Source organism: Acipenser ruthenus, chromosome 16 (assembly GCF_902713425.1).
Source record: "Acipenser ruthenus chromosome 16, fAciRut3.2 maternal haplotype, whole genome shotgun sequence".
NCBI lineage: Eukaryota > Metazoa > Chordata > Actinopteri > Acipenseriformes > Acipenseridae > Acipenser > Acipenser ruthenus.
In genome coordinates, this window is record NC_081204.1 from 12,425,484 (window position 1) to 12,453,246 (window position 27,763).

The window sequence follows — 27,763 nt, forward strand, 5'->3', positions numbered from 1 at the left end:
ATAATGTAATATATATACACACGCACACATGTATCTTGTGCACTTATATTCTGTCTATATATATCAGGTTTCAAATGTGCAGTCTTAACAGAAACCTGTTATAGTAAACATGCATTTTCGTTTAAAACATGATGTATGGTACTTCATTATATGGTACTTCAATGTGTTAAAGAAATCTGTTTGCAAGCCATGCTTTCAACTAGTCTTGCACTTCCTTGGCAATTTTGCCTGTAAATGTTCCTCTACTCTTCAGTGCTATCTTTCCCGTCAATAAACAACTAGCCACTAGCATGCTTTGACCCAGAAGACACTGACGCAAAATGACCTAGGAAGTGAAACAGTCCTAGACTTCCTGAGAGTAAGGCAAGAAAAACTTTCTTTAACATATTGTTGTACCAGATATCATGAAAATACATGCTTGCTGTAACATGTCCTTCTTTCCAAATTGCCCATTTGAGACCAACAGTTTATAGCAAATGGAACAGGTTTCTTTTTATTTATTTATTTATTTTGAGCTAAAACCACTATGTACACTCAATTGTCAATTTTCAGGCAACACTTGTACAGTCATTTCGACAAACATTATAGCTAATGCTCTCTTTAGCCTGACTACAAGACTTTCATCGCACAGCAAATTAAGAGTTTAAGAAATTCAATTTTAATGTCCCTCAAACAAGCTTTTCCTGGACAGTATTAAGAAGCAGCTGCTGCTTCCTCTTGAGCAGCGTTTCCGCGGATTCTGGTTTTAATCCCGTTTAAAACAGATTACAGGATCTTGTGATTTGGAGCTGCAGCTTGGAATTGGTGGAGGAGGCTGACAGGCCACAGCCTCTACCCTGCACTTAATTCTGCCACAAGGGGTTTAGGTATGAAAGTGCCTCACCTGCTAATGGAACACGCATTTGCTCTCTGTTAATGATTGACACAGGAAAGGCAGGTGTGCAGGTGGAGACAGAAAGTTGGCTTAGTAATGTAACCCTCTCAGGTGCTTTCATGATTCATGCAGCTAGAGTCCCAGTCAATACCACACTGGTACATTATCTTTAGCCTTCCCTTCAACTGATTTTTCAAAAACCTTTCATTAAAGCTTCTGAAAAAGTGCTAAAATACCTTTTCAAGCTTCACGTTGTGTATTACAGTGTATGATGTTGGCCATACTTGGCAAGGTCTATAAAGAAGTAACAAACAAGGCATAATTTTAATTTAATGATTGTGGCAGAGTAGGGGGAGGTAAGGTGTAGTCCTGGAGGATAATGGGACTACATCGCATCACCATGCAGCAAAGCAAAATTGATTAAAAAAAACTTTTTATGTCAAACTTTTCATGTCTGGTTGATTTGGAATAAAAGCTCAGTTTGGGATTCTTGCATGTTGGATTGAGATTTGGTGCACTTTGAAACGATTCATGTCAGATTGATTTTGAATAAAAGTTTAGCTTCAGTTTGGTATTTTTGCTATTTTGTACTGCATTTTAATTATTTAACGAATTAGATAAAACAAAGGCAGAATACTGCATACATGAAATGAGCAGGTACATGTAATTCTACTGTTATTCACAATATCTTCTCATTAACTTACTCCAACAGTTTGTGTTCATTTTGATTGTCCTTTCGTTATAACGAACCCCTCGATATAACGAACAAAAGGCTTGGGCCCCAACAGGTTCATTAGAGCGAGGGCGTACTGTATTTCAAGCTTGCACTTCCACATTCAGTTATCCCAGTCTTTCTATTTCAGGTCCCATGCAGGAACTGCCCTATTACAGAATCATAGGAAAAACAATACCTGCTGATTAAATATCCCATTCTTATATCTGGAACCCATAAGGCATTGCAGAGCTCTGAAAGAATTTACCTCCAAGTTGCTTACGCATACCTTTCCATTCATTGCTAGTCAGAACATGAACAATGTGGTGAGGTAATTATTGAACACCACATACTGTACCTCTGGTCAGGCTTGAAAAGGTTTAAATGTCCCTGGTGTTTCTTATCACAGAGATGGAGAGACAAAGGTTTGCACTTTTTTCAAGGCCCCAGCCCACTTATTCTGTCCCCACTCCCCTCTCCACCACTAGTTTCTATTCGTGATAGATTTCTGCAGAAGTTGCCACTCCAGAATGCAGGAGATATGCTTGGACACTGCAGTTGGTCAATGCAGCCACTTCACTGAGGAACGAGCTGGTTGCACAGGCACCTACCATTAAGCCTGTGAAGTTACAGAGATGGGCAGGCACAACCAAGCTTTTTTTTTGTCAACAGAGATTTTGCCCAATTATTTTCCCCTCAATTTAAAATTTTCAAATATGTTCCCTCACCGCAGCAGCTCTGAAGTCGGTGTGCGTCCTCCGATCCCACGATCAAGCCAATCACCTGTTTACAAGCAGTATCTTAAGAGCAGATGTCTGTGAGCTACCAGCCTCTGTGCTCACCAGGTTCTTGGCACATAGGGTCCAACGTAATGCGATAAGGAGAAATAGTCCTTGCCGGTTTATACTCCCTAACCCGCGGGGGGCATCAGCACCAATGTGATGCTTCCTCTGGAATGCAATTGATCCAAATAGTGACCGATATAAATACTACTGTTGTTGAAATAATTAATAAAGGCTCAGATATGAAAGTGAAACATCCAACCTTTCATCAAACAGCATTAAACAACGGCTCTTATTTTAAAGATTTTAACAACTGTGGTACATACAATTACCGCTGTTTAGACCCCCTTGTGTCATTTTTCTGTATTTATCTGCAGGATATGTGGGGTCTGTTTCAGCACACTAATGCTTTATTAATATGTATCTTCATTTTAAAAAAGACAAAAAATAACACTATCTTCAAACTGAAAGAAGTGACCTAACGCTGTACAAGTATTCAGCAGGGAGTGTATTCTGTAATTATGCTATCCAACAGCCAAGAAACGCCAATTAATTAAAGTTTATGAGCATCTGTTGGCCAGAACCGTGGATAAAAGGACTTCACAAGCACTAGACCAGTCCTTTCAAGACTATTGAAACCAAGTAATTCACACTGTGTCTTTCGCTACTGTAAAGCAATGTTTACCCAGGGATGGTCTTTGAGTACAGCTTTCAACATTCCAAGGACGGCACTTATTTTTTATGAAAACAAATTACAGTATGTGAGTTACCCAGCTTTCCCACCGCTGCTTTTTAAAATGTCAAAATAATTGCATTTAATTGAAGCTTTAACAGCGCTGAGGAGATTCCTGAACCCTGCCTAATCAGGTTGTTCGTGACCTTCCCCATATAAAATCAAGACAGCGGCATCCACTTGAACATTGTTTTCTGTTTTTTCTCAGATAATTATGTTTTCTTTTACTTTGGCGCCTTCACAGTCTAGTCATGTGACTGACTGGACAAAATATTGCTTGTAACAGACAAGACAGTGAATGTTGAAAAACAAGAGGTACAAACAGGAGTAATGTGTAGCTAGCTTACCGTTTATCTGTCTATGGAGTATGTCATTATGTTTAAACTTAAAAAGTCAGTGTTGGACGTTTATAATTCAGCAATATTACCTGACGGGCAAATACTAGATTTTCCCAACCATTTACATGTTATTTTGCTTAACTGTTTCTTTGACCATCTGATCATCAATGGCAATGCAGCAGAACTACAATGATTGTACTTGGGGGCAATGATAGCACATGGGCAGCTAAACTGGTAGGAGCTATTAGTAGAATGGCACCACAGTGGTAACATTGTCATACACACGGCTAATCCATTGAAGCACCATGCTACTGTACCAGTAGGTAGTGAGCTACCTTAAATTGTTACAGAACACCCTGCAAAGTTTACAAGAAACGCATCACATTACCGTTGCTGTGTCCCGTGTTGTCCGTATCGTAGCACTGTATTTTTAAACATATTCGCGTCTCACACACAATGTCTTCCCAGGATCTCAGTGTATCCAGATCACACTCCCTCCTGCAACAATGCTGGTTTTCTGTTCTCACAATACGCCGCTCATTTTAATCAGAGCGGCAGCGTTGTTGCAGGAGAGAACATGAACTGGATATGCTGTGATGTTTAGTAGAAAAAATCTCAGGTGAAAGTTTTTGAGTAATTCTAGTTTACTTACCTATGATTTGTGAATAAAAAAATATCAAAACTATATGTTAAAAAAAACAATAAATACTGAGATATGGACAAGCAAAGATAATGTGTTTCTTGTAAACACAGCAGGAGATACTGTAGCACTTTAACAGGAACACTTTACATTATTTGGTCCTGATCCATTGTATTGGCTTTGCTGGCAATGCTGTATGCTAATTGTTCTCTTCTATGATTTGTTCAGGGTCAAACACTCCTGTGAGGGCCATAGTAGCATATACAGCAACGTTCTCCTCCAAATGACATATGATAAAGCAACGTGTCGAGTCAATTCTTAAAAGTATCCAAATGATTCAGCATAAACAATAAGGCTTGGTAATGTGTGTCATACCCTCACCACTCTGCATTTAGAAGTACCGCCTACCCTGTATCCTAAGTCTGCCTCCACTCCAGTGTCCAACTGTGTCCTCTGGTCCTGATCTCTGTGCTGTGTTTAAAGGCTAGGGTTAACTTTGTCAACACCTTTAAAGACTTTTAAAACCTCAATCACATCTCCTCTAACCCTTCTTTATTCTAGGCTAAATAGATTCAGTTCCCTCGAATGGCACGATAAGAAAGCAGCAGGAAGCCTGTCATCCTGGTGTCACTGCAGGTAGAGCAGCTGGGATTATTCATGGCTCATGGCAATGCCAGCCTTCCCTGCTCTGTCTCTCAGGGAAACGCATTTCAACTCTGACACTGAGCTGCTGAGGAGAAATTTCACTCCCTTTCCGGGTCGCGGAGCTTCTCTGCTCGGATCAGTGGCTCAGGAGAAAACAGACTCCCAGTGTGACCGAGACACAGTAATTACTCCTCTGAACTTGCACTTGATTGTGTGCATGGAGATGGAAGGGGGCGTCATTCTCTTTATTGTGGTCATGTAGTGATTATTATCTCTAGTGAGCAGGTACATGGAAACTTCAAAGCGCAGCCACTGATATGGCTGTAATAAAAGGCAAGATTTGCATGAGATCTGCAGGTAGATGGAGGTTGTCTGCCTGACCTGTTTATACGACACACCTACATTCTTAATTATACCTGGAGAACCGCTGATAAATAAAGGACATTCTGTTGCACAAGGTATTAATAGTACCAGTCTCTATGTCAACCTTACATATGGATATACCTAAAGAAGCACTTATTTAATTGGGATGAAAATTAGTTGGGAAATTAATTAGCACACATTACTGATAGTATCAAAATCTGAGGGTACTGTATATGGAAGAAAAAGACAATATTTATGCCCATTTCTTCATGTTCATACAGTGAATTTTACACAATACTGATAACTCTTATTTTGTATGTACAGCCATAGCCATGGATGTATGTCACTGACATACGTGTTGTACAATTATTTTTTGATGTATATATATATATTGTTTAAATCTTGGTATTATGTGTTTTGTGCTCTTGGAGGTTAAGGAAAAGTTGAAGTTGAACTGAACACCCTCTGCCATTCAGTCCTAAGCCTCTCTCAAGCCGAGACTTGAGTTGTGCTGAACATACAGTATTGATTCATATTGATTGCATTTGAATCCACCTTTACCATCACAGAATCCCTTCACTCTCACTGCCTAAGAGCTACCCTGCAGAGAAAGGTTTGACTGAAGCTGCAGACTGCCTTTCATAATTATGCTCTGGCATAACCCAGATAACACAAAAAAATGAAAAAATTACATTGGATCTGCTCTTGTGAATGCCCCCTGAAATGACCTTTGGTCAAAATTGGTAGAAAAAAACAGCTATGACAAGAATAAGGCCTTTTGACAAGGGTTTATCAGAGTACCTGTGAAGTTAAAGTAATGTTTTAGGAGTAAATGGCTGCTGTGGTACATACAATTACCGAATGTATTTATAGGATAGCTAAACTAAATTCTATCTGCACTCCACAAAACTATTTCTTCCAAAATAACAACTCAGGTTTTAGGTTGTGCCGTGCCCAAAGTAAGGTCTAGCAGATGACAGTAGACTAGTAAACTGCATCCTTTATCCTGTTAAAGCAGGTTTTTTTGTGAGAATATGTTCTGTTTGTGTAATATGAGTCCTTCACCAGGGTGGCATATAACTATACAATTAGTTGTTTGTGTTTTAGTTAGCTTGTTAGGGGTTAAGTATAAATAAATACAGGAGCAGTGCTTCCAGAATGTAAACATCAATCTTACTTTCTTTTTAGCCATCTTACTGTAGTCACAGTTTGCCAGCAATAAAAAACAAGTCTTGTAGACAGAACATGTTTGTTTGTGTCCAACGAAGAGCAATCAAACTAATCCAGGGCTTTAAAGGAATGAGCTACATAGATAGGTGGAGGGATTTGAATTTATTTAGTCTGGAACAAAAAAGAATTGCGGGAAACTTCATCTTTAAAATCTTAAAATGAGTTACTGTGGTGTTACAGAGTTAAGCCAAGTAATAAAAAGTAAACAACAAAGAGGACACTGTTGGAAATTAAGTGAAGGCATTAAGGACACACAGAGTTGTGAGGATATGAAATGGGTTATGTTGCCATGCTGAATGCTGAATTGGAATCTTTTAAGACTCGACTTGACATAGTTTTGAGATTAACAAGCAACTAGGAACCAAACGAGCACCGATTAGATGAGCCAAATGGCCTCCTCTTGTTTGCGAATATTATGATGTTCTGATGTTGTTATGTTCATCCTAATCATTCTACATGTATTCATCTATCCCCATACTGAAGGATAGCAAATAAAATGTGCCATATTTTGTGTAAGGTCTCCTTCTGGTCTAACTGTGGCTTCTTCTCCTTCCCTGGCAGCTCTGAGTATTCTGGCCCAGGACCAGCCTTCTGTGCCACATGGCTGTACAGAGGGCAGCTGTTACCCGGCAACAGGGAACCTCCTGATTGGTCGAGCGAAGGACCTGCATGCCACATCGACCTGCGGCCTGCAGGGCCCAGAGGAATACTGCATCGTCAGTCACCTCCAAGTAAGACTCATTTGAGTTTTATATTGTAATGAACCTCCTCCCTAGCAGCTGATGGGTTAATAATTCTGACATTAGCATAAGAAACGTACTTAACTCTCGACTACAGAGCTTGCTCTTCAGTTGAATGTTAATTCGAGCGTCCTTGAGCTGTATGGTTTGCGGTTCACATCCAGCACCTCCTTTCCATTTAATACAATGGGCTGAGATGCCAAATCATTACAGTGACACACCCTATGGGAAGAATTCTGACCCCTGTGGTTGAAACAGGTAATGAAATGGCCATGTTCTTTGCATTATTCTAGCTATAGCATGCATGCTGGCATGCGAGACACGTGATTCTGTAAAGTCACTCTGAATCCTTGGAGACAGCGAGTACTCTTGGTTACGAGCCCAGCGTTGAAACTCCCTCCAAGCCTAGGTGGATGCGCACATGTATTCATGCTCGAGAACAAGCTTTCATTAGCGATTCATGAGGTAATAACTCTGACATCAGTATCATAAAACCTGTAACTTACCTCTCAACTTCAGAGCATGCTCTTTATTGTTTATTGTTGCATTGTCTTTAAGCTATTTACATATTTCAATTGAAGTTTAAAAATACACCAACTATCTTCAACAGAATTGAGGTGGTACCAATGATGATAGTGTTAGGATTAATAAGAGGTAAGAATATGTAATTTAAAACCTTGGTTAGCGCTTTCTCTAAAGACTGCCCCCTGTATTAAGCTGTTCTTCTCAACACCGGTCTGCAGTTCTGAAAGCGTTCTATCTATTTTATTGCATGGATATGCAGCATTGCATTTTATATGGTTACAGTTACTGGTTGATTTTGTGTCACATATTTTAAATGTATGAATAAAGAAGACATGTAGCTGAGCCAGCAACTCTTACTTTATAAATCTATGCAGGAGGAGCATCATGTGTTGTCATAGAAATCCTTGCAGTACTAGTGTTTGCTTTGCTATAAAGTATGAAGCATGAAGTGTTGTGAAAGCTCAAACAAGAGTTGTTTGTTTTAGCGCTATATAGAGCTGTCCTCTTACACAGTCCCAGATGGCTACAGCAGTTGTCCTGAGCAATCAGGTGCTTGTATGAAGTGTGAAATGGCAAGCTTTTGTTTAATTCACAACCTAATAATTGTGTTATCTATTCTAAAATAATGTCTCCTACCATGTGATCTGCAGTGGGGTAACTCTTTATTGAAATTGGACACTATGCAGCATTCAGAACACTTTCATTAAGGCTGTGTAACACTGCATAACCTTAGAATCCCAACAGAAAACACAACATAACATGAATAGAACATCCATAGCTTGTTTGTTACAATAATGTCGCAAAAAAATATTACTTAAGCCTAATTAAGTTTACCGTTTCTTCTATCTATGTCATTTTAGAAAGGACCGATGTTGTGAGATTATTAGGGTTGAAGGAGGCAGTATGGACAGCTGGTATTGACTGGTATGAAACTTTAGTAACAAAGCTAAGATGTGCTGAGTCTGAACTAAACCACGACATATAAATGTGTCTAATTCGATTGTGATTAAGTTTGTATCTGGGGCTTTAGAATAACTGCATGGCTAGAATTATATATTTAGCAGTTGAGGATATATTTACACGGTTTGGGTTGTATTTGTGTTATTGCTGTGTAATAAACTTATTAGCCTTATTAGAGTGTTGTATAATCACTGGTAATCCACTGCATTACCATCTATTCCAGTACCATTGTTCCAAATCCATTGTGTTGCCATTGCTGGTAATGGTGTGGTACACTAATGGTTCTGGTAGGGTTTCCTCAGGGTAAAACCGTACCCTGGTATTATATGGTATCCTAATGAAAATAGGATGTAAGGGTTTATAAGTGACCTATTATCCACTGTGTGACAACAATTAGATTTATTTTTGTTGTTGTTGTTATAATCTATGATCCTGATTTCCTGCATTAGGCATTTCCATAACATTAAAGCATTTTTTATTTTTATTTACCATAATGCTGAACTCTTGACAAAACTTGTTAGGTTTTCTAAATGTCCTAATGTTTTGTCTTGGCTTGTTCCTAAGACATGCTAAATGTATAATCTTAGATGACTTGTGTTCAAAAGAGAACTTTTGTTTAACATTTTTGTAATTGTAAAGCCTGTTTTGGCTCGAAAACTGTTAGACTGTACTGGATCTAACCTGGTGACTCAGAAGCCTGCATGGAATCCTGTAAGCTGGCATGTGATTTGTACCAATGATTTAACATGATCCAGGGATGGAATAAAGACTGCTATTGCAGGGCAGTTTGAGCCACTCCAGGCTTAACTAGGAGTTTAAATAAGTAAACCACAGAGAGGAAAGCCCTTATTAAAGGGATCGGTTATCTTTGTGTTCCAATCAATACTGTACAAACCCAGATTGTTGTCAGTTTTACAGTTTTACATTTGAATAGACATTTTGGTTTGAACCATTCCTGCTGCTTCTTTTTAGAGTATTTTACAGCACTGTCAACCACCCACTGTATGTGTTGTTAACCCCCAAATAAGTGGTTGATGCAACCCAGGGGGTGTGGTTCCCCAGTTTCCATATGCTCTAAACAACAGGTGAATATTGACAGAGAATGTAAAGTTTAGAGAGAATCAATATATGCTCCTTTAATCAGAAAAAGAATCATATTGAGACAAGCATCTATTTTATTTATTGATTGGATTATTAAATCAGGTCCTTCAATACATTTCAATACATTTCCGACTTTTCATCTACAGTATACTTTTGTATCTTAAGTTTTTTAATGCAACAGAAGCCGATAAAAGCACATTATTTTGTGTTCTTTCTTTTTTTACTGCACTGTTTTCCAGCCTCTTGCAATACATAAGTAGGTCACACCCCCTAGTTTCTGAAAAGCAAGTGTTGTGTACTTATTCTGAGGGACAATTGTTCCACGAGATTAAAAATATAAAAAGACAAAATGATTCATTTTCCATTCCTGTAGTTGTCATGGGTGTTTGGCACAGTGAGGTTAAAATTAAACCAAAATATCTTAGCAATTTGGGAATAGATATAAAACATTCATTTACTGGTGTTGCTGTGATTTCCTTTAATTTCTTGGTTACAAGAAATCTTGACTCATAAGAGAGGAGACATAGTGATCATAAGGGGAATAGGCTGCTGAGTCATGAATAGTCAATGCATTGCTCTAATGGGCTTGCAGCATTCCCAAGGGAGTTGACAAAGTTAACCCTAACCAATACTTTAAGCACAGGCCAGAAACCAGGACCAGAGGACACAGTAGGAAACTAAGTGGAGCTAGACAGGACAGAGGGAAGGATACACTTTTTCATACAGTTGTTGACTGTATGGAATGGGTTACCAAACCATGTTGTTGATGCTGAATCATTGGGATCACTGAAAACCAGACAAAGTGTTGAGATTAGTTAGATACTAAGCAAGCATTGATGTGCAGAATGACCTCCTCGTGTGTTCTTATAATGCATTCCATGCATTCCAACCAGGTTAAGGGGAGCGTCTGATACCGGCACCTTACACCCCTTGGTCACAGAGAGATCAATCTTTCACTGTTTGCCTGTTAGTTAAAATACCACACCCTTCCTGGATTTAATGCCCATTCACCAAAGATACCCATAACACAGATCAGTGTAAGCTGATTGGTGGAGGCCCCAGACAATAAGCACTATTCAACACTACCACCATGGGACATAGGAGACACACTTTGAATCAGTAGCGGCTGGTGAATTCTGAGACAAGTGGGGCGTTAATATAAAAACTAAAAACATATATATTAAGAAGGAACCGTTTTCAGCAGAGTATCTTTTTCCAAAGCTACGTGCATACAGAAACTACAAACTGGGGAAAAAAGTCACAAAAAAAACAAAACAGGATAACATTTCTGTCTTTCACACCCACACACACATTACAATTAACATTATACGATCAGGATTTTTAATACAGCACAATGTGTAACTGTCAAGTCTGTGCGAGCATCCTCTTATATATTAAATCAAACTGTGCTCACCTACTCAAGGCTGTTTTACCCGTGAAACACTGCACTTGGGCAACAGAAAACACACCCCATATAGCACTGAACACATACGGGCATTGCCATTCTACGCAGAGCTCAGGAATCACTGCTGTGGTACTTACTGCGCAGGCTCATGCTCATTTGCGGTGGTAGCAGTAGGAAGTCTAATAAATTACCGTAATGATTTCCGTAATGATGTTGCTAGTGGCCAGCGACAAAATAGCAAATTTATTATTGAATTCAAACTGGCGGTGCCACAACACCTCTTATACACCAGCCACGCCTGCTTAGAATACTGTGTTCAGCATAACACCCCTTATACACCAGCCACGCCTCCTTAGAATACTGTGTTCAGCACAACACCCCTTATACACCAGCCACGCCTGCTTAGAATACTGTGTTCAGCACAACACCCCTTATACACCAGCCACGCCTGCTTAGAATACTGTGTTCAGCACAACACCCCTTATACACCAGCCACGCCTGCTTAGAATACTGTGTTCAGCACAACACCCCTTATACACCAGCCACGCCTGCTTAGAATACTGTGTTCAGCACAACACCCCTTATACACCAGCCACGCCTGCTTAGAATACTGTGTTCAGGTTTGGTCTCCACACTACAAAAAGAACACTGGACCTCAGGAGAGAGTTCAGAGAAGAGCAACTAGACTAGCCCCAGGGCTACAAGGTATGAGTTTTGAGTATAGGCTGAGTTAGAAGACAATGTATTAAAATTAAAGTCAACCCCAGTCACTATTTCAAACTTAGCACAGAGATGAGGACGAGAGAACATAGGAGGCCCCTTGAATCATTTGTAACGTTTCTTATGTGTTTATCTCTGTATGTTAGTTCAAATTCAGTCAACCAAAGGCCATTCTTTTTAGCCTTTCTCATTAGGAACTTTTTTTACTAAATGAGAGTTGACTCTTTCCTGTAGGAATCAAAAAACTGTTTCCAGTGTGACTCCCGTGAGCCCTACGACTATTGGAACAGGAACAGCCACCGAGTGGAGAACGTGATCTACCTGAAAGACCAGGACCAGAAGAGCACCTGGTGGCAGTCAGCTAATGGTGAGGGGCCCGCCCACCCGGGGCCCGCCCACCCTTTTTGTTTCATTTTTCTTTTTCTGTTTGTCTTTCACTTTTCATACATAATCAAAGGGAAAACAAAGAGAAAGCAAATATTAGCTTCCTGTCACACTTCCAAAGGCGCAGCCAGGAGGAGATCTGAGGGATTGAAAGACCACCCCAATATTATTAAAGTCCAAGTTCTCAAAAAGTATTTTTATTTTTTAGTTACTACTGTTATAACATTATAGTGTTATAGCAGCTTAATACATTGAAGAAAGCTGTTCTGGTACTATTTTTTATTTTTATTTTGGCCAAGGTAAATGGCTTCATTTTTCATTTGTCGGAAAAAGGCCCACAATTGTTTTGAAAAAGACCCTCTCTCCAGTAGCAATGCCCCAGACTGCTCTCCTCCAAATGTGTCCCAACCCTTCCTTTAAACAGCCTCCTTCTACAGGATGGTTATTCATTGTGACATGCTTTATCTGCTGATATCAACAACCACTAGGTCCTTTTAATGGACTCCATTGTTAGATCTTTCTATTATCATATGGGAAATATTGCAAAGTTAGGCCCAATGCTCCCCTTTTACTGCATTGGCATCCTACAGCACATTCAATATTGCATCTCTGTTCATTGCTACTCGCCTACCTGTAAGCTTGAAACAAACCAGGATTTTGCCAGGCATCCTAATTAGAGGTCTAAATTGTGGTACCTCAAATATCCATTGCATTAGCTGTTAGTGTGGAATAGAACCAGGTTATACTTCTTGAGTGTTCTTGCTGCTGAGCCAACAAGGATCATGACATAGTGAGCCTGGCTGTTGTTCTGAGCAGTGCATTCAGTGGCATGGGGGCACCCATTCCTAGTATGCAACTGGACATGTTTGTGCTTGGCTTGCAGGGGAGGAGAAAGTCAGCATTCAACTGGACCTGGAGGCAGAGTTTCATTTCACTCACCTGATCATGAAGTTTAAGGTACTGTATCATCGTTTTCACTCATGGGTTTAATACCGTAGCAAGTACTCTACCTATACCAATCAGAGAGCGAGTTCACCTATCACATCAAATCCTACACCCAAGTTAGTTTAGATACTCAATTAATTAGTTTGGTTTAAAAAATAATAATGAATCCTGATGAAGTACAGTGCAGTAATAGCAGTTTATGGTTTCGTCCTCAGTGTATGCTGAACCACGGTTATGTTGTTACAAGGTCACTGACTTATTAAGAAGGGCAGGGTTTGAATTTGCTGGAAAAAATACCAATTAAAGATTAAAAAATTGAAAAGTGCAAATCATTATGTCAGCTAACCCTGCACCTACATGCAATACAGTACCCACAGACCATAGTGATGCCGGAAACCAGTGAGGTAACAACTTACATCTTCCTCTATAAACCCTAGTTCATACTGCTTGGTTTCTGGTATGTGTACTCCTGTGCAGATCAAATGTTTAATGTGCTGTCCAATACAGTAGTCGGTGTTTAAGCAATTCATTTTTTTTAACTACACTGCAAGTTCTGGACTATCTCCCTATTGCAGGCGACGAAGAGGGATTGCTCACTGATTGGTCAATACGTGTATACCAAATTAGTAAACGAATACTATGTTTGAAACAGTATATGTGTGTAAAAGAATATTATAGTACTTTTTATGTCTTTTTTTAAAAATGTACACAGTCAGGAACACCTCATGAAGTTGTTTTCAGGATATCATTTTTCTGCTATCGTTTAGCTATGCATGTCACCCGTGTGTTTGTCAGCCTTTGTACACTATCAGTCCTCTAATAGCAGCCAGCTAGACAGTTTCAGTGTTCCCTCTGTTGTCTGTTTGTGACCAGACCTTTCGCCCTGCTGCCATGCTGATTGAGAGGTCAGCTGATTTCGGACGCTCCTGGAAGCCGTACCGCTACTTCTCCTACAACTGCAGCAAGATGTTCCCCAGCGTGCCGGTGCGGGTGCTGCACCTCATCGACGACGTGGTGTGCGAGGAGCGCTACTCCGACATTGAGCCCTCCACGGAGGGGGAGGTCAGTGAGCCTCCTGAGCTGCTCTTCCTTGCTTTGGGATAACCGTGACTGACATGGATTCCTTCTGAAAGGTGTGTCTATCTTTGTTTCTGTGCAGGTTATATACAAAGTTCTGGACCCTGCCATTGATGTGAAAGATCCGTATAGTTTGGAGATCCAAGGTAAGTGCATAGAAAAGGCAGAATGTTATGCTACAGACCATGCTTTCATGGGGGGCAGTGAGCTATTATTAATAATCCCTTCACAAGTACAGCAGGGGTGTCAAACTCCTGGTTCCTGGAGGGCTGCAGTGCCTTCTGGCTTTCGTTCCACCCAAGCTCTCAATTACTTAATTGGTCTAATGATTTCATTAATTGGACAAATTTAACACTTCTCTCCAGGTCTCAACATGTTTTACAGGTAGTGTACCTTGAATCAAGTCCATTTTTGAAATCGTCAACTGTAAAATACCTTTAAAACAAATAATTCGATCAATTAAGTTAACTGAGCGCTGAAAACCAGAAGACCCTGTGGCCCTTGAGGACTGGAGTTTGACACACCTGGTATACATCAAGACTGTTTATTTGAAATTATGTTTTTTCTGCTAAAGCAAGTTTAAAATCTTTCTTCCCGGTTGCTATGCAACCAAGTTCAGACAGGTTCTGTGTTCTTATTTGCTGATTAATGAACAATACACAGCTTCATTTCCACTTCCTCAGCCTCCATACATCATTGTTAATGCCTTAAGAAATGAACCATCTGTGTTATTACTCCACAGTCACCTAACATATGCAAGCTGCCTGCCTCGGTCCTTGAACTACTCCACATACAATAACACAGTTCATAAATATTAACTGAGAAAAGGACATAACTGGAGTTCTGTTTTAAGAGTTCCATATTAATTGGAATATGTGATGGCATACCATCATTTTGATGGTATACCAATTGGGCTCACAGAGTTCAAGGCAGGCTTCGAGGAGGGATGAAACCCCATCTGCTTTCTGATCAAGAAGAGTTCATAGAAATCTACACAACCAAAGAATGTGGTAAAACAACACCAACAAATAACGTGTCATGGTAAACCTGAACTTGATTTAGAAATACTGAAAGAAGTTTAATACATTCAATGCAAATGATTTGACCTAAAAGTCTTATTTTCAAAGCCTAAAGGTCTCCACACATCAGATGCAATGCAGTTTTTTAATTGGTGACAAGACACTTTCGCAGCGACATAACCATACACACCAGAAAAAACACAGAGGCGACAGGTTTTGAAAACTGCCAGCTCTATATTATTCGTCAACATGATGTGGAAATTATGTGTCTTCTCTGACGATATTTCAACACATATGGCAATAAGTCATACATACAAGGCTTATCCAGTTCCTTCAAAATGGCCTCCCATATAGTGTCTTTCAAATCGGTATCTTTATACTTGTGATGACCTTTGTTATAAAGCTGTGGGTATTTTTTCAACAGCAAGTGTTATTTTGGATATTTCTTCACCCTGCTGGACCACGTGCATTGCAGCTGTTCTCTGATTGATCAGTGCCCTAGTTGATGCGCATCAAATCTCAAAAATAGGATTCAATCCTATTTAGTTCGCATCGCTGCAGTGCTGCTCCAGTGCCGCCCAGGTTCCACACCTACAGCCTTAAGCCTATAGTAAAATTACTTAATTTGTTCAAAAGGAGAAAAAACATCTTTTGTCATTGTTAGCCACTGAATTTATTAAGCTTCTTTTTGTATTTCTTTTTTTTTATTATTTTTTATTTTATTTTATTTTATTTTTTTTATAAAAATTTAGTCGTTGCCAATTAGTTTTTATTATTTTCTCCCCAATTAGAAATATCCAATTATTTTCAGGCTCAGCTCACCGCTACCACCCCTGCGCTGACTCGGGAGGGGCGAAGATGAACACACGTTGTCCTCCGAAGCGTGTGCCATCAGCTGCCCGCTTCTTTACACTCTGCAGACTCACCGTGCAGCCGCCTCAGAGCTACAGCGTCGGAGGACAACTCAGCTCTGGGCAGCTTACAGGCAAGCCCGCAGGCGCCCGGCCAGACTACAGGGGTCGCTGGTGCGCGGTGAGCCGAGGACACCCTGGCCGACCTAACCCTCCCTCCCCCGGACGACGCTCGGCCAATTGAGCGCCGCCCCCTGGGAGCTCCCGTCCGCGGTCGGCTGTGGAATAGCCTGGACTCGAACCGGCGACGTCCAGGCTATAGAGCGCATCCTGCACTCTAGCGAGAGCTTTTACTGGATGGATGCGCCACTCGGGAGCCCCCATTCTTTTCGTATTTCTAAACTTAGCACTACTGAGTGTTGTATAGTTATGACTAAACTTGCACGTCCTCTAAAGTTTACAACAGGAAAAGCAGAGTATAAACAGGACTGAAGCTTCAGGTGTGTGCAAATCTGGCGACTCAAGACTTTAAAGCCCAGGCAGGCCAGAAAACAAGTAGAAGAAACACAGTTTTAAACAAAGGTGTGGCTGAATATACAGGCGAGACTTGTTCCTAGCCTCCTATTTTATACAGCACTCCTACATGACCTGCTCTCAGCCTTGGTGTCAGGAGTACTTCCTATCCCTACAGGTGCCCCTGTTCTCCCTTTTATGTGTGTGTCAGTCCTAATGAGTGTCAGTCAGCACCAGGCAACTAGTCACTTGTACTGACTGGCACACGAGGCAGATCTGCCACAGGTGGGTGTTGATATGTAGTTACATGCTATTTATTTAGCCAATACGTTTGCCTGGAAAGGACTGGGCTGATCCTTATGAAACCTCCAGCACCTGCCAGTATGTATTGAATATAGACAAACAAGTATGTCCGTATATAACATACATCCCCCGCCATATGTCAACAGTATGCACAGAATAGTATAGAAAAAGAGTGGCCAGGTTTCATGTCAGCAAAAGTGGTTCTCCAGACATATGCAATAATGTAAGTGCGGCATACAGATGGCATGGACGGATGTACGGACAGACAGATACCAACCTATATTTCTAAAATATGATATTCTTAATAACTTAAGCCAAATCATTTTAATATCAAGTTTCATGACAATTGTATTAGCGGTTCTCTATATATATGCAGGGATAATAAGGAACTTTCCCCCGCATCCTCTAGGAAAATACTCCTCTAACTTCACTCAGGAGTGGCCAAAGTTGGCTTTCCAGTGCTGGTCTTTGTTACAACCCCGTTCTGAACTGTTTTTGGAAGCAATTAAACCTCGATCCAGACCCTAACGTAGTTCATTATTTCATTTTACCTGTTAAACCTAGAATAGTGGATAATGAAACTCACCATTTTTACATGTTATATATACAGGCCTCATTTACACTGCAGGACCACCACTTTGACTCCTGTCTACCCCACATTTGGATGAGTTATACAATGAGTGTGTGTCGTGACTCTTTTCTTTCCCCCTGCTGTGATCTCCCTGCTCCCCTGTTTTCAGAACTGCTTCGGATCACCAACCTGCGGATACACTTTACCAAACTGCACACGCTGGGGGACAACCTGCTGGACGGCAGGAGGGAGGTGCTGCAGAAGTATTACTACTCCATCTATGAGCTGGTGGTGCGAGGCAGCTGCTTCTGCTATGGGCATGCCTCTGAGTGCACACCCATCCCAGGGATCAGTGGAGGAGTGGAGGGAATGGTAAGGGAACTTAAAAAATCTAACTAATAAAGCTACCCAACCAGATATAAAGGACTCAGCTACTTTATTTTGGGGCTTGTGTGTAGACTAAAGTGGTTTCTTTTAGACTTGTAATTGGTGATTTTCTTTTTAGACCACTGAAGATTTGCCATAAATAGCTTTGAAAATCTAGCGCATATTCTTTCCAACAAAACAATGTAGTTGCATGTACTAAACCTTTGCTTAAGAGCCACTTGGTATGGGTATGACATATTACAGTTATCTTAAATAAAACATTCTTCTTGTTGTTTAGATGCATGTATATTTATTTTCTAAGAAATACTTAAGTAAGATATATTGTTGCAGGGGGACAGGTTCATGGTTACACTGGTGTGCCAGCTGTACTTAGAAAACACTTTGGGGCTCTATTGGCCACAGGGGTGATTTTAAGAAGTCACCAAACAGAAATAATTTTATATCATAGTGAAGCTAAACAAGAAGAATGCATTAGGAGGCAGTTTTTTGGTGAGTGTATATCAAGCCACATTGTTGATGCTAGATCATTTGTAGTCCATAAAAAAACGCTGGACAAAGTTCTGGATTAGTCAGCTGCTAGGAACCAAATTAATGGCCTCATCTTGTTTGTACGTTTCTTTTGTTTCTTATATTTCTTAGCTGTCTGGAAAAAAAAAAAAAAGTGCCAGTGAGAATTCCGCTTCTGTTTTACAGATCCACGGCAGGTGTGTCTGCAAACACAACACGGAGGGGTTAAACTGTGAGAAGTGCAGGCCTTTCTACAACAACCAGCCCTGGAGACCCGCAGAGGCAGACAACCCACACTCCTGCAGAGGTGAGCGGGATCCAGCTCTGCCCCCGGGGCTGTGGGAGCAACAGTATTGTGTCTTTTGAGGATGTGCCCTTGCTTGCAAGTGAAAGTGAATTCTAAATAGCAAACAAGCAAATTGAAAGCTGGTACCATACTGGGGTAAAGAGAGCTCTCGGTTTGCCTGCTTTCCTTCCAGGTAGTCTGTGGCTCTTACACTTCGTATGTAATTTGACCTCAGCAGTGACTTCAAGGTGAAATCATGTATTATTATTATTTATTTCTTAGCAGATGCCCTTATCCAGGGCGACTTATAATTGTTACAAGATATCACATATTTTTTTACATACAATTAACCCTTTACACAGTTGGGTTTTTACTGGAGCAATCTAGGTAAAGTACCTTGCTCCAGGGTACAGCAGCAGTGTCCCCCACCTGGGATTGAACCCAGAGTCCAGAGCCCTAACCACTACTCCACACTGCTGCACCGGCTACAAAGCGGGTTAGAAACAAGGCATTGAAGGGTTAGAGTCTCTCTGTCCACATGAAAGGACCTGGGAAGGGCAATGCTGTTACACATGTTGGCTATAAAATGTGTTTCTTTCAAAGCTACACGTAAGAACTCCAAAGTGAATAAACAGGTAACCCCAGATAAAAGTAAGATCAACTGACAAAAATTCTGCCACAGGCATTTTTTCAAAAGGTGGGTTGAAAAAGATGCATATTCTTTTTCTTTATTTGACAGGAGACCATGTTCTCACTCTTTCTCTTCCTACACTAAGTGCCAGAGAGAAGACCATTTTATAGCTATGAGATAGGGCTTCATTGTTTAGTTTTTTCCCCTCAGAATGCATGTGCAATGGCCATTCAAACCGCTGTCACTTCGACATGGCGGTATACCTAGCGACCGGGAACGCGAGCGGGGGCGTCTGTGACGACTGCCTGCACAACACAATGGGCCGCAGCTGTGAGATGTGCAAACCTTTCTACTACCAGGACCCCACCCGTGATATCAGAGACCCGTCCGTCTGTGTGGGTGAGTGGGGGCTGACTGGGAAAGGGCTTTTCACGCCAACAGGTAAAGAAAGCCAGACACGTCTCCTCACATTTGGAAAGATTCACTTTTATCTTTTTGGGGGGTAACACCTTGATTAGGTGCATATATCTTGTTATCATTCAAAATAAACTTTCATGCTAAGGTGTTAAAAAAGAGGGGAAAAATGTTTTGTAAGGACCACCTGCTTCCAACTTATAATTTAAACCTGTGAGGGCCGAGAATACTACAGGAGCAGCAAAGCTGGTAACTTGCCTGGGACCTCATCGTCAGAAGCTGGAAGTAATTCCTCTACTCAGCGGAAGAGCAACAAAAATATATATTTATATATATATATATATACATTCTTTCCCCCAAGCAGAAAAATGCATAATCTTAAAACACATAAAACACTTTAAAAAATAAATAAAACAGAAATAATATTCACAGTTAATTGTTAATCTCAATTATTTTGTTGCCAAAAGTCATTTCTGGTAATTCCCTCTTGGAGGTTAATTATATCATTAAGAAAGTGATTGTACTAATTGTCTCAAAACATTTTCCTGAGCATACAGTAACAGCACCCAAAGCCATAGTGTTATTAGAGAACAATAGCACGCTGGCATCACAATGTTGCTTCCCCAAATCTGACCGAGAGCAAAAAGAAACACTTTGCGATAGCAAAGCAAAAGAAATTTGCAAACCTATTCTGAACAAATCTAAACTAAGACAAACAAACTGACTGCATGTTTTACCTTTTTACCCCAGAACAGTTAAGAACAGTTTTATTTTATTCCTGATTAGACTTGTTAAACAATTGTAGGGATATACCTTAGTAGAGAGAGAGAGAGAGAGAGTGCTTCATCAGTTTATTTGTTTCAGAATTTCAATTTTGTTCTACAGTGCTCCCATTCTTTTGTCTGGCTGTGCCCTCTGTGTTTCCCATTTAAAGTGTGTCTCTCTGTCCTGCCAGCCTGTGACTGTGACCCGGTGGGCTCCCTGGAGGGGGGGGTGTGTGACAGCCACACAGACCTGGACCTGGGCATGATCGCCGGGCAGTGCCGCTGCAAAGTGAACGTCAAGGGCACCCGCTGTGACTACTGCAAGGAGGGCTTCTACGGGCTGAGCAGGAACGACCCGGTGGGCTGTCAGCGTGAGTACTATAACACTGCTGTAAGAAGAGAATGTGCACATATGAATTTGAGTTTGCAGATTCAAAAGAAAACAAATCATTATTGTAATTGATTATTGATTTAATGTACAGTACAACTGTGTACTTTAAAGATGAATAAAATGAGCTCTTGAATGTACATAAACTTGTCATAATTCAGTTGATCTAAATAGATCATTATTGGCATAAACTAATGAGACTAAGAGACTAAGAGTTAAATGTTTGATAGTTAGAACCTTGAACTTGGCAATATGTTACATGGTATAGAATATAGAGAAATGGAAAGCAAATTACAAGCCTCTTAACTCTTCCCAATGAATTAGCTACTGTATCTGGTTTATGGAAACAGAAACAATGGAGAAAAATAGCCCGACAATCCTCTAATATACTGTAAGAACATAGCAACACAAGAGCATTCCCTACCGAGAGGAGGCCATTCAGCCCAGCTAAGCCCCGGCCATTTCCCAGCAGCTGATTGATTTCAGAACTTGTCAAGTTGGGTCTTAAAGTATCCCAGTGATTCTGCCTCAGCAACATGACCAGGTAACCCATTCCATACACTCACCATTCTGCAGGAAGAAGTGTCTCCTTCCCTCTGTCCAAAGTCTATGTTCACTGTAAGAAACCTAAACCAGGTGCACAGAGTTCCAGGAACATCAACAACACTGGGGTTATTCCTTGCTGGATTAAGCCACAGATGAATTTTTTTCAGAGCATTTTACAGCACTGGTAATTCCCTCCTGGGTTGCATCAACCATTTACCCATGATTATCCAGGGTTTTTCCCTACAAGTAAGAGATAATGCAATCAAGATGGATTATTTATTTTGGCATAGCCTGTTGGGGTATACTATAGTTTGATCAAACCAAACCCTGAGTATAGCAAAGTTAAAAGGATACAGAGACTGATGAAGTAGTGCTTACCGTACATTTAGAAATAGTAAAAGAAACTTTGGTTTCTTTCAGTGCATGTAAATACAGCACTATTGAGTGTTTGATAGATATGGATGCTGACAGTAAATCATATTCTATTCTATTCCATTCTATTCTATTCTATTCTATCATATTCTATTCCATTCTATTCTATTCTATTCTATCATATTCTATTCTATTCCATTCTATTCTATTCTATTCTACCATATTCTATTCTATTCTATTCTATTCTATTCTATTCTATCATATTCTATTCCATTCTATTCTATTCTATTCTATTCTATTCTATCATATTCTATTCCATTCTATTCTATTCTATTCTATTTGTCCACAGCCTGCAATTGTGACCCTCGTGGGATTATAATGGGGGACTCCCCCTGCGATCAGGTCAGCGGGGACTGTTCTTGCAAGAGATACGTCACGGGGCGCTACTGTAACCAGTGCCTGGTAAGTCTGAGTTACAGACAGGCAGCTCTCAGTTTGCATGCGATTTCCAAGTTTACAAATCTTGCGTGCGCCTGTTATTAACCTGTACTGATGGGGCTGCAGAGTTTTTGTAACTCAGTATAATGTATGCTTAAAGAGTAAGTAGCTTTAAACATCATTTAAAATGTTTTTTTTTTTTTTTACGTTTCCCTAATATTTGACGTTTTCAGTGATTCTGAGTGGGTCTGGGGTCTGTTGCTTCAATATTTAGTTGCGATTGTTTTCTAAATCTGCTTTGAGCTTGCTGTGAGATTCATACGTGCCAGCAATGAGCATCCTTCCCAATTACATTCAAATCATGTGACAATATGAGAGACAGTAGTTGCTGCTGGAGTTGAAAGGTCATATTCTTGCATGGCTTGAAAGGCTGTTCAGATTCTTTAAACCTGCTCAAAGCAAGCTCAAGCCTTGTACAGTAAAGGCTGAATTATATGATGAGAATTCTGTTTAGGAGCAATAGAACTTAGAACCACACATCATAAAATAGTAAGGAAAATGTAATAAACAAAAAATAACTATAAAGTGACATCTCAAGCTACGTTTTAATTTGCTGAGAAACTATTCACTGTGTAGTGAGATGGGATGACCTTATCTGGATATATCACTTTGTTGGACAGGAACCCATATCGGACCACAAGAAGCTGAAATTTAAACCATGGTTGTGGGGCTTTAGTAAATGTTTAAAGTAGGACAAAAAGAGACAAAGTGAGACTATAACATAAACTCTGAGCTCAAGCCACAAAGTTCTATATTTGGTATTACTGAATGTATTTTGTTAAAAAAAAAAGAGTACCCTTTTAGGTAGAAAAATGGAAAGCAAACCAAAAGATAAATCGACATCACTGAGCAAGAATGCAGTTTCTTTAAACAAAGACCCTGCTGTGTATGGATACCTCCAGATACAATGTGGAGCCTGTGCCACATCGTATCAAGGCTGTGATCAGGACAAACAGTGTCCCAACCTGATATTAGGTACATATCCTAATAAAGTGGCCAGGCAGTGCATGTCATAGTCATCCCACAATAGGAAGAGTAGGAATGCCGTGCTGTAACAGCAGTTCCTAATATAGCTTTATTCGATCCTACAGGCTGAATACTGGGGCCTCAGCACTGATATTGCAGGCTGCCGGGCCTGTGGCTGTGACTTTGGTGGAGCCTACAACAACAGGTAGGTCTTGATTCTAACATTAAATCTACATTTGTACTGCCTGGGATTTTTTTGTTAAAACACAACAAGGCCTAGTAATACATTTATCAAACTCATTAATGATATATTTGTCTTTTTTTAATATATACTTTTTGCCAGTATATTACAATTTTGTATTTAAATAAAATACAAAAATTTGGTATTCTTTTTTAAGGAGCATTTGCAAGTTATGCCCTTCAAAATGCATTCCTAGGTTTAGGATTTAAAACTGTTGCTGCACTTCCATTGTGAGACTGTATAGAGTGGGGCGCTAATGAAAAGCCACAGGTAGAAAGTGCAGTGTGTACCATGACTCAGTATTGCTTTACTGAGCTGGAGACGCTGTGCTGGGAGGTAGTAATATATAATAATTGTAATGTTCAAAAGTATTACATGAACGTAAAGACAGAACTTGCTCGAAACTGAGGTAAACTGAGATTTTGTTAAAACTACATAAATATTCACTTAAAGGGAAGTTCTAAAATTCTTAGGCTTTTTCAAAGGAAATATGTTTCACTTCCTCAGTGGGGTGTGGGGACAATGACCAAGGAAGTGCAACACTCTCTGAAAGCATTGATATTAAACTTGGTTCCTTTATCCACCTTTAGTACCATATACCATCATTCAAACCTTCACAGCTAATGTTTTGGCCTCAGCCTTTATTTCAGGAGAACGCTGGGGTTGAACATAAGCTTTTGTGTAATTCATTTTTTCTTAACCAGGTGTGTGATGGAAAACGGGCAGTGTGACTGTCGACCGCACATCATGGGCAGGCAGTGTGGCGACGTGCAGCCTGGCTACTTCTGTGCAGCTCTGGATTACTATACCTATGAGGCAGAAGACGCAGTGCCACACTCCCCCGACGACCCCCTGCTACCTGTGAGTATGCCCTGCAGCTCCTCCCATTCACCCTGTCCCGTACTATCCCCTCGGAATGAAATCCCTAGCGACAGGGGTATAGTGGAGGCCGTCGTAGGTATGTACCTACTTATATCACACTTACCATATATCTGGAAAACCCCTTATCCAGTTGTGATGGAACTAGGTAATAACATTATTTAACATATGTTACTGAGAATATTAGATCCTGGGAATATATGGGGGTATCTGTCTATACGTCTGTCTGTGTGTATGTCACACATGTAGATTGAGAACTGTTTGGTATACACAGTCTTTTCCATAAATTATTGACATTTCGACAAGGTGATTCCTGTTTGGAAAAGCTGGATCTGGTTCCTTATCTGATGTGTGCATATCTGTACCAGCATTACTTCACATTCCGCTGCGCTGTATAACCCCCCCCCCCTCCCCTCCCACACATATTATCAGAGCTGGAATCATACAGCTGCATTGCTCAGGACACAACAACTGCATTCCCTGCTGTAAATATAAAGGAAGTCAAAGCTGATCGTCATTGTATATGTATGATTCTGATAGATACAGAACTGTAGACATGCCGTATGGAAAACCACCCCCACTCTTTCCTGTCTCTCTCAAAGTTATTTTAGGAATCATATAAAGGGATATAGTTGATGGGGGGTAGGAGATGAATTGATGAGGAGTATGCAGTTTATAAACAAGTCTTTACGATTGGTTATCTTGCAGTACTTATAACATGGTCAGACAGTTTGAATTAATTAGCAAACCTTTGGGGAATTTGGCAGATCTGCAAAAGAAAAGAATCCAGGAAACAAATTGTGAAAAAACTTTAACCCTAGATATTAAAGTTTTTAGAAAGCACAGCAGATGGGAGCTCAGGTTGTAGGAGGCTAGGAGGGTAGGATAAAGATTCAAGGCAGTTATCACAATGTTGAGAGGAAGAGACAGATGGACGGACATGTTTAGCACACAATTTCTAAGCTCAGATCTGTAAAGAACTTGCATTACCGGTGCATGCAGTATAAAATGACAGTCAGAAAGACACTATAGATTGCTAGCTAGATCCAGTCAAGGGTTTCTTACATCAATCGGAAGAGTCCCACTGAGATGGAATTCTACCTGCCTTTTCTTTCCCTATTCTCTTCCTCTGTCTCTCTAATTCCCCACTGTGTCAGGAAAGCGTGGTGACCCTCTGGAGGAAAGGGGCGGAAAAGCATCTCGGAATCCTTAACAGGAGGTCCTTTCGCAGCTAGCAAAGCGTCAAATTGCAGGACCTCCCTCCCTCCCTCTGTTTCACCTCACGGCTCACTCTTCCTTGATTAGGGTTCCCAGCCCACGTCATACAGAAGGGTGGAACAGCAGCCATGTGGAGATGTTTGAAAGGTGTTTGCATTGCCACTGCAAGCCCGTAATATAACCGTAATATGACTGCTCACTCCGTCACACGTTTATATGCATACAACTAATATGTAACCCACTGGTCTTCATAATGTGATTTACAGTTAAACTGTATGGAAGGTTCTCCCTGTGCTCCAGAGCAGCAGTCGATTTAACCTGCTTATAAATCTGGATGTGTGGTCCAGTGGTTAAAGAAAAGGGCTTGTAACCATGAGGTCCCCGGTTCAAATCCCACCTCAGCCACTGACTCATTGTGTGACCTTGAGCAAGTCACTTAACCTCCTTGTGCTCCGGTTTCAGGTGAGATGTAGTTGTCAGTGACTCTGCAGCTGATGCATAGTTCACACACCCTAGTCTCTGTAAGTCGCCTTGGATAAAGGCATCTGCTAAATAAATAAACAAATAATAATATACATTTGTGACCTAGATCAATACTGAAGATGCAGTTTGAGTCAACTTTTGTTTTAGGAAAAACTGTGTGAATTGAAATGTTTGGCCGATAAAATTAACTGCAGCATTAAACAATTTAGTAATTACAAGTATAGTAAGTGAGTGAGGACTACTGCCCTAACACAGCTGTTGTTCTGTATTTTCAAGGGAAGGCCCAAACCCAAGGCCGAGATCGACTGCCTGGAATACGTGAACACCGAGGCCAAGAGGCTGCGCCGCCACCGGAGGATTCCCAGGGTTCAGCAGCAGAGGGCAGCACTGAGGAAGATCCGCCAGATTCAACAAACAGTAAGTGCTTTTCTTTAATGTGTCCAATCAAAAAAGCATAAGCAGAAGCGTTCAGCCTGAAAAACAGCAGCGATAAAAACAACAACAAAAAAAAAATTTAAAACTACTTTACATACTGTGTTCTACAATGAAGTTGGGTTTGTACGTTTACATCATCGTTCCACTTCTTAACACAGGTAGTTTCAACTGTAGGGACGCTAGCTTGCCACTGAATCACAAGTGAGCCTAACTGAAATGCTCCTGCTATAACTTGCAAGAGGTTATAAGCTTTATTGTAGTCCATACAGCAATATTCTCAAGGTGAGCTTATACATGTTAAGATACCAAGCAATCTTCATAAATGTAATAGAAACACACAGTGAAGGCCATTCTAGAGTAGGGTCACAGGTTTCCTGCTGCTGTTTAAATCTGACTCCATGATCTTTGTCTCTGTATTGGTTGTTCCGGTACCACCAGTATAAAATCTCTCTTCCATCTTAGTGTGTGTTTGAAGCTGGCACGCAAGCAGCTTCAGTTGATATCATGGTCCCTGAGGGATTCAATACAGGTAGCTACCGTATTAATTGCCTGAAGCCAGGGCACCGAGCTTGAGCAGGAAACATGAACAGCACGCTGTATAATTATTGCATCTGAAGAATTTTATCATCACCTCGGGGCACTGTAGTTTATAGAATTGCACAACAACTTTAATCTAGTACAATGGAGCTTTTTTTATCTGTGTTTTTAATCACTTTTTGTTCATCCAAGTTTTATGTTTTTAAGTATTTTTATTTTTTTAAATAAAAAAAAATCTTCAGGTTTCAATCTTCATATTTCTTAAGAGCCAGCAAACTGATAAAGACATGTCTGTAATACACCCAGTGGCCTGCCCCTGATGTATAGGAAGCTTTCTGTCACTTCCATAGTTTAATATCTGAGAGTTTTGATCAGAGCATGTACATGGGTTCTATCTTGGCTGTTAGAAATCCCCCTTTTCTCCACCTGTGCTGTTGCTTGCAGTCTGGATAACTAGGAGTTGGCAAGGATAGATTTTCACATAGTTTATCAGGTAACACGTTGTTGCTGCCTGATGACTCAGCGCAGATTGTGTCTTTTTCCCAGCCCGATGTGGAGGTTGTGCGCAGGGAAAGAGTTCCTGAGCAGATGGTGACCTGGACAGGCCCAGGCTTCGCCAGGGTGAGAGATGGAGCAGGCCTGGTTTTCACCATCGACAACATCCCGTTCTCCATGGACTACGACGTCGTGATTCGATACGAGCCAGAGGTAGGAACCCAGCAAACAGATTTAAATCCATCTGCTGTGAGAAACATCAAATTGTCTTAGACACCACATCGT

General features: G+C 40.6%; 1 protein-coding gene across 3 annotated transcripts in view; it reads left to right on the forward strand.

Annotated features, from left to right (window-relative positions):
* LOC117964320 (laminin subunit beta-2-like) overlaps window positions 1-27,763 on the forward strand; it is an 80,777-nt gene that overhangs the window by 29,763 nt on the left and 23,251 nt on the right. For all 3 annotated transcript variants that reach the window (XM_058988825.1, XM_058988827.1, XM_058988826.1), the window contains exons 3-16: window positions 6,879-7,048; window positions 12,003-12,135; window positions 13,036-13,109; window positions 13,971-14,159; window positions 14,257-14,320; window positions 17,601-17,803; window positions 18,512-18,632; window positions 19,453-19,641; window positions 20,612-20,791; window positions 22,076-22,188; window positions 23,316-23,395; window positions 24,136-24,292; window positions 26,288-26,428; window positions 27,530-27,691. In XM_058988825.1, coding sequence (XP_058844808.1) covers window positions 6,879-7,048; window positions 12,003-12,135; window positions 13,036-13,109; window positions 13,971-14,159; window positions 14,257-14,320; window positions 17,601-17,803; window positions 18,512-18,632; window positions 19,453-19,641; window positions 20,612-20,791; window positions 22,076-22,188; window positions 23,316-23,395; window positions 24,136-24,292; window positions 26,288-26,428; window positions 27,530-27,691 — 1,976 coding nt within the window. The remainder of the gene's footprint in view (window positions 1-6,878; window positions 7,049-12,002; window positions 12,136-13,035; window positions 13,110-13,970; window positions 14,160-14,256; window positions 14,321-17,600; window positions 17,804-18,511; window positions 18,633-19,452; window positions 19,642-20,611; window positions 20,792-22,075; window positions 22,189-23,315; window positions 23,396-24,135; window positions 24,293-26,287; window positions 26,429-27,529; window positions 27,692-27,763) is intronic.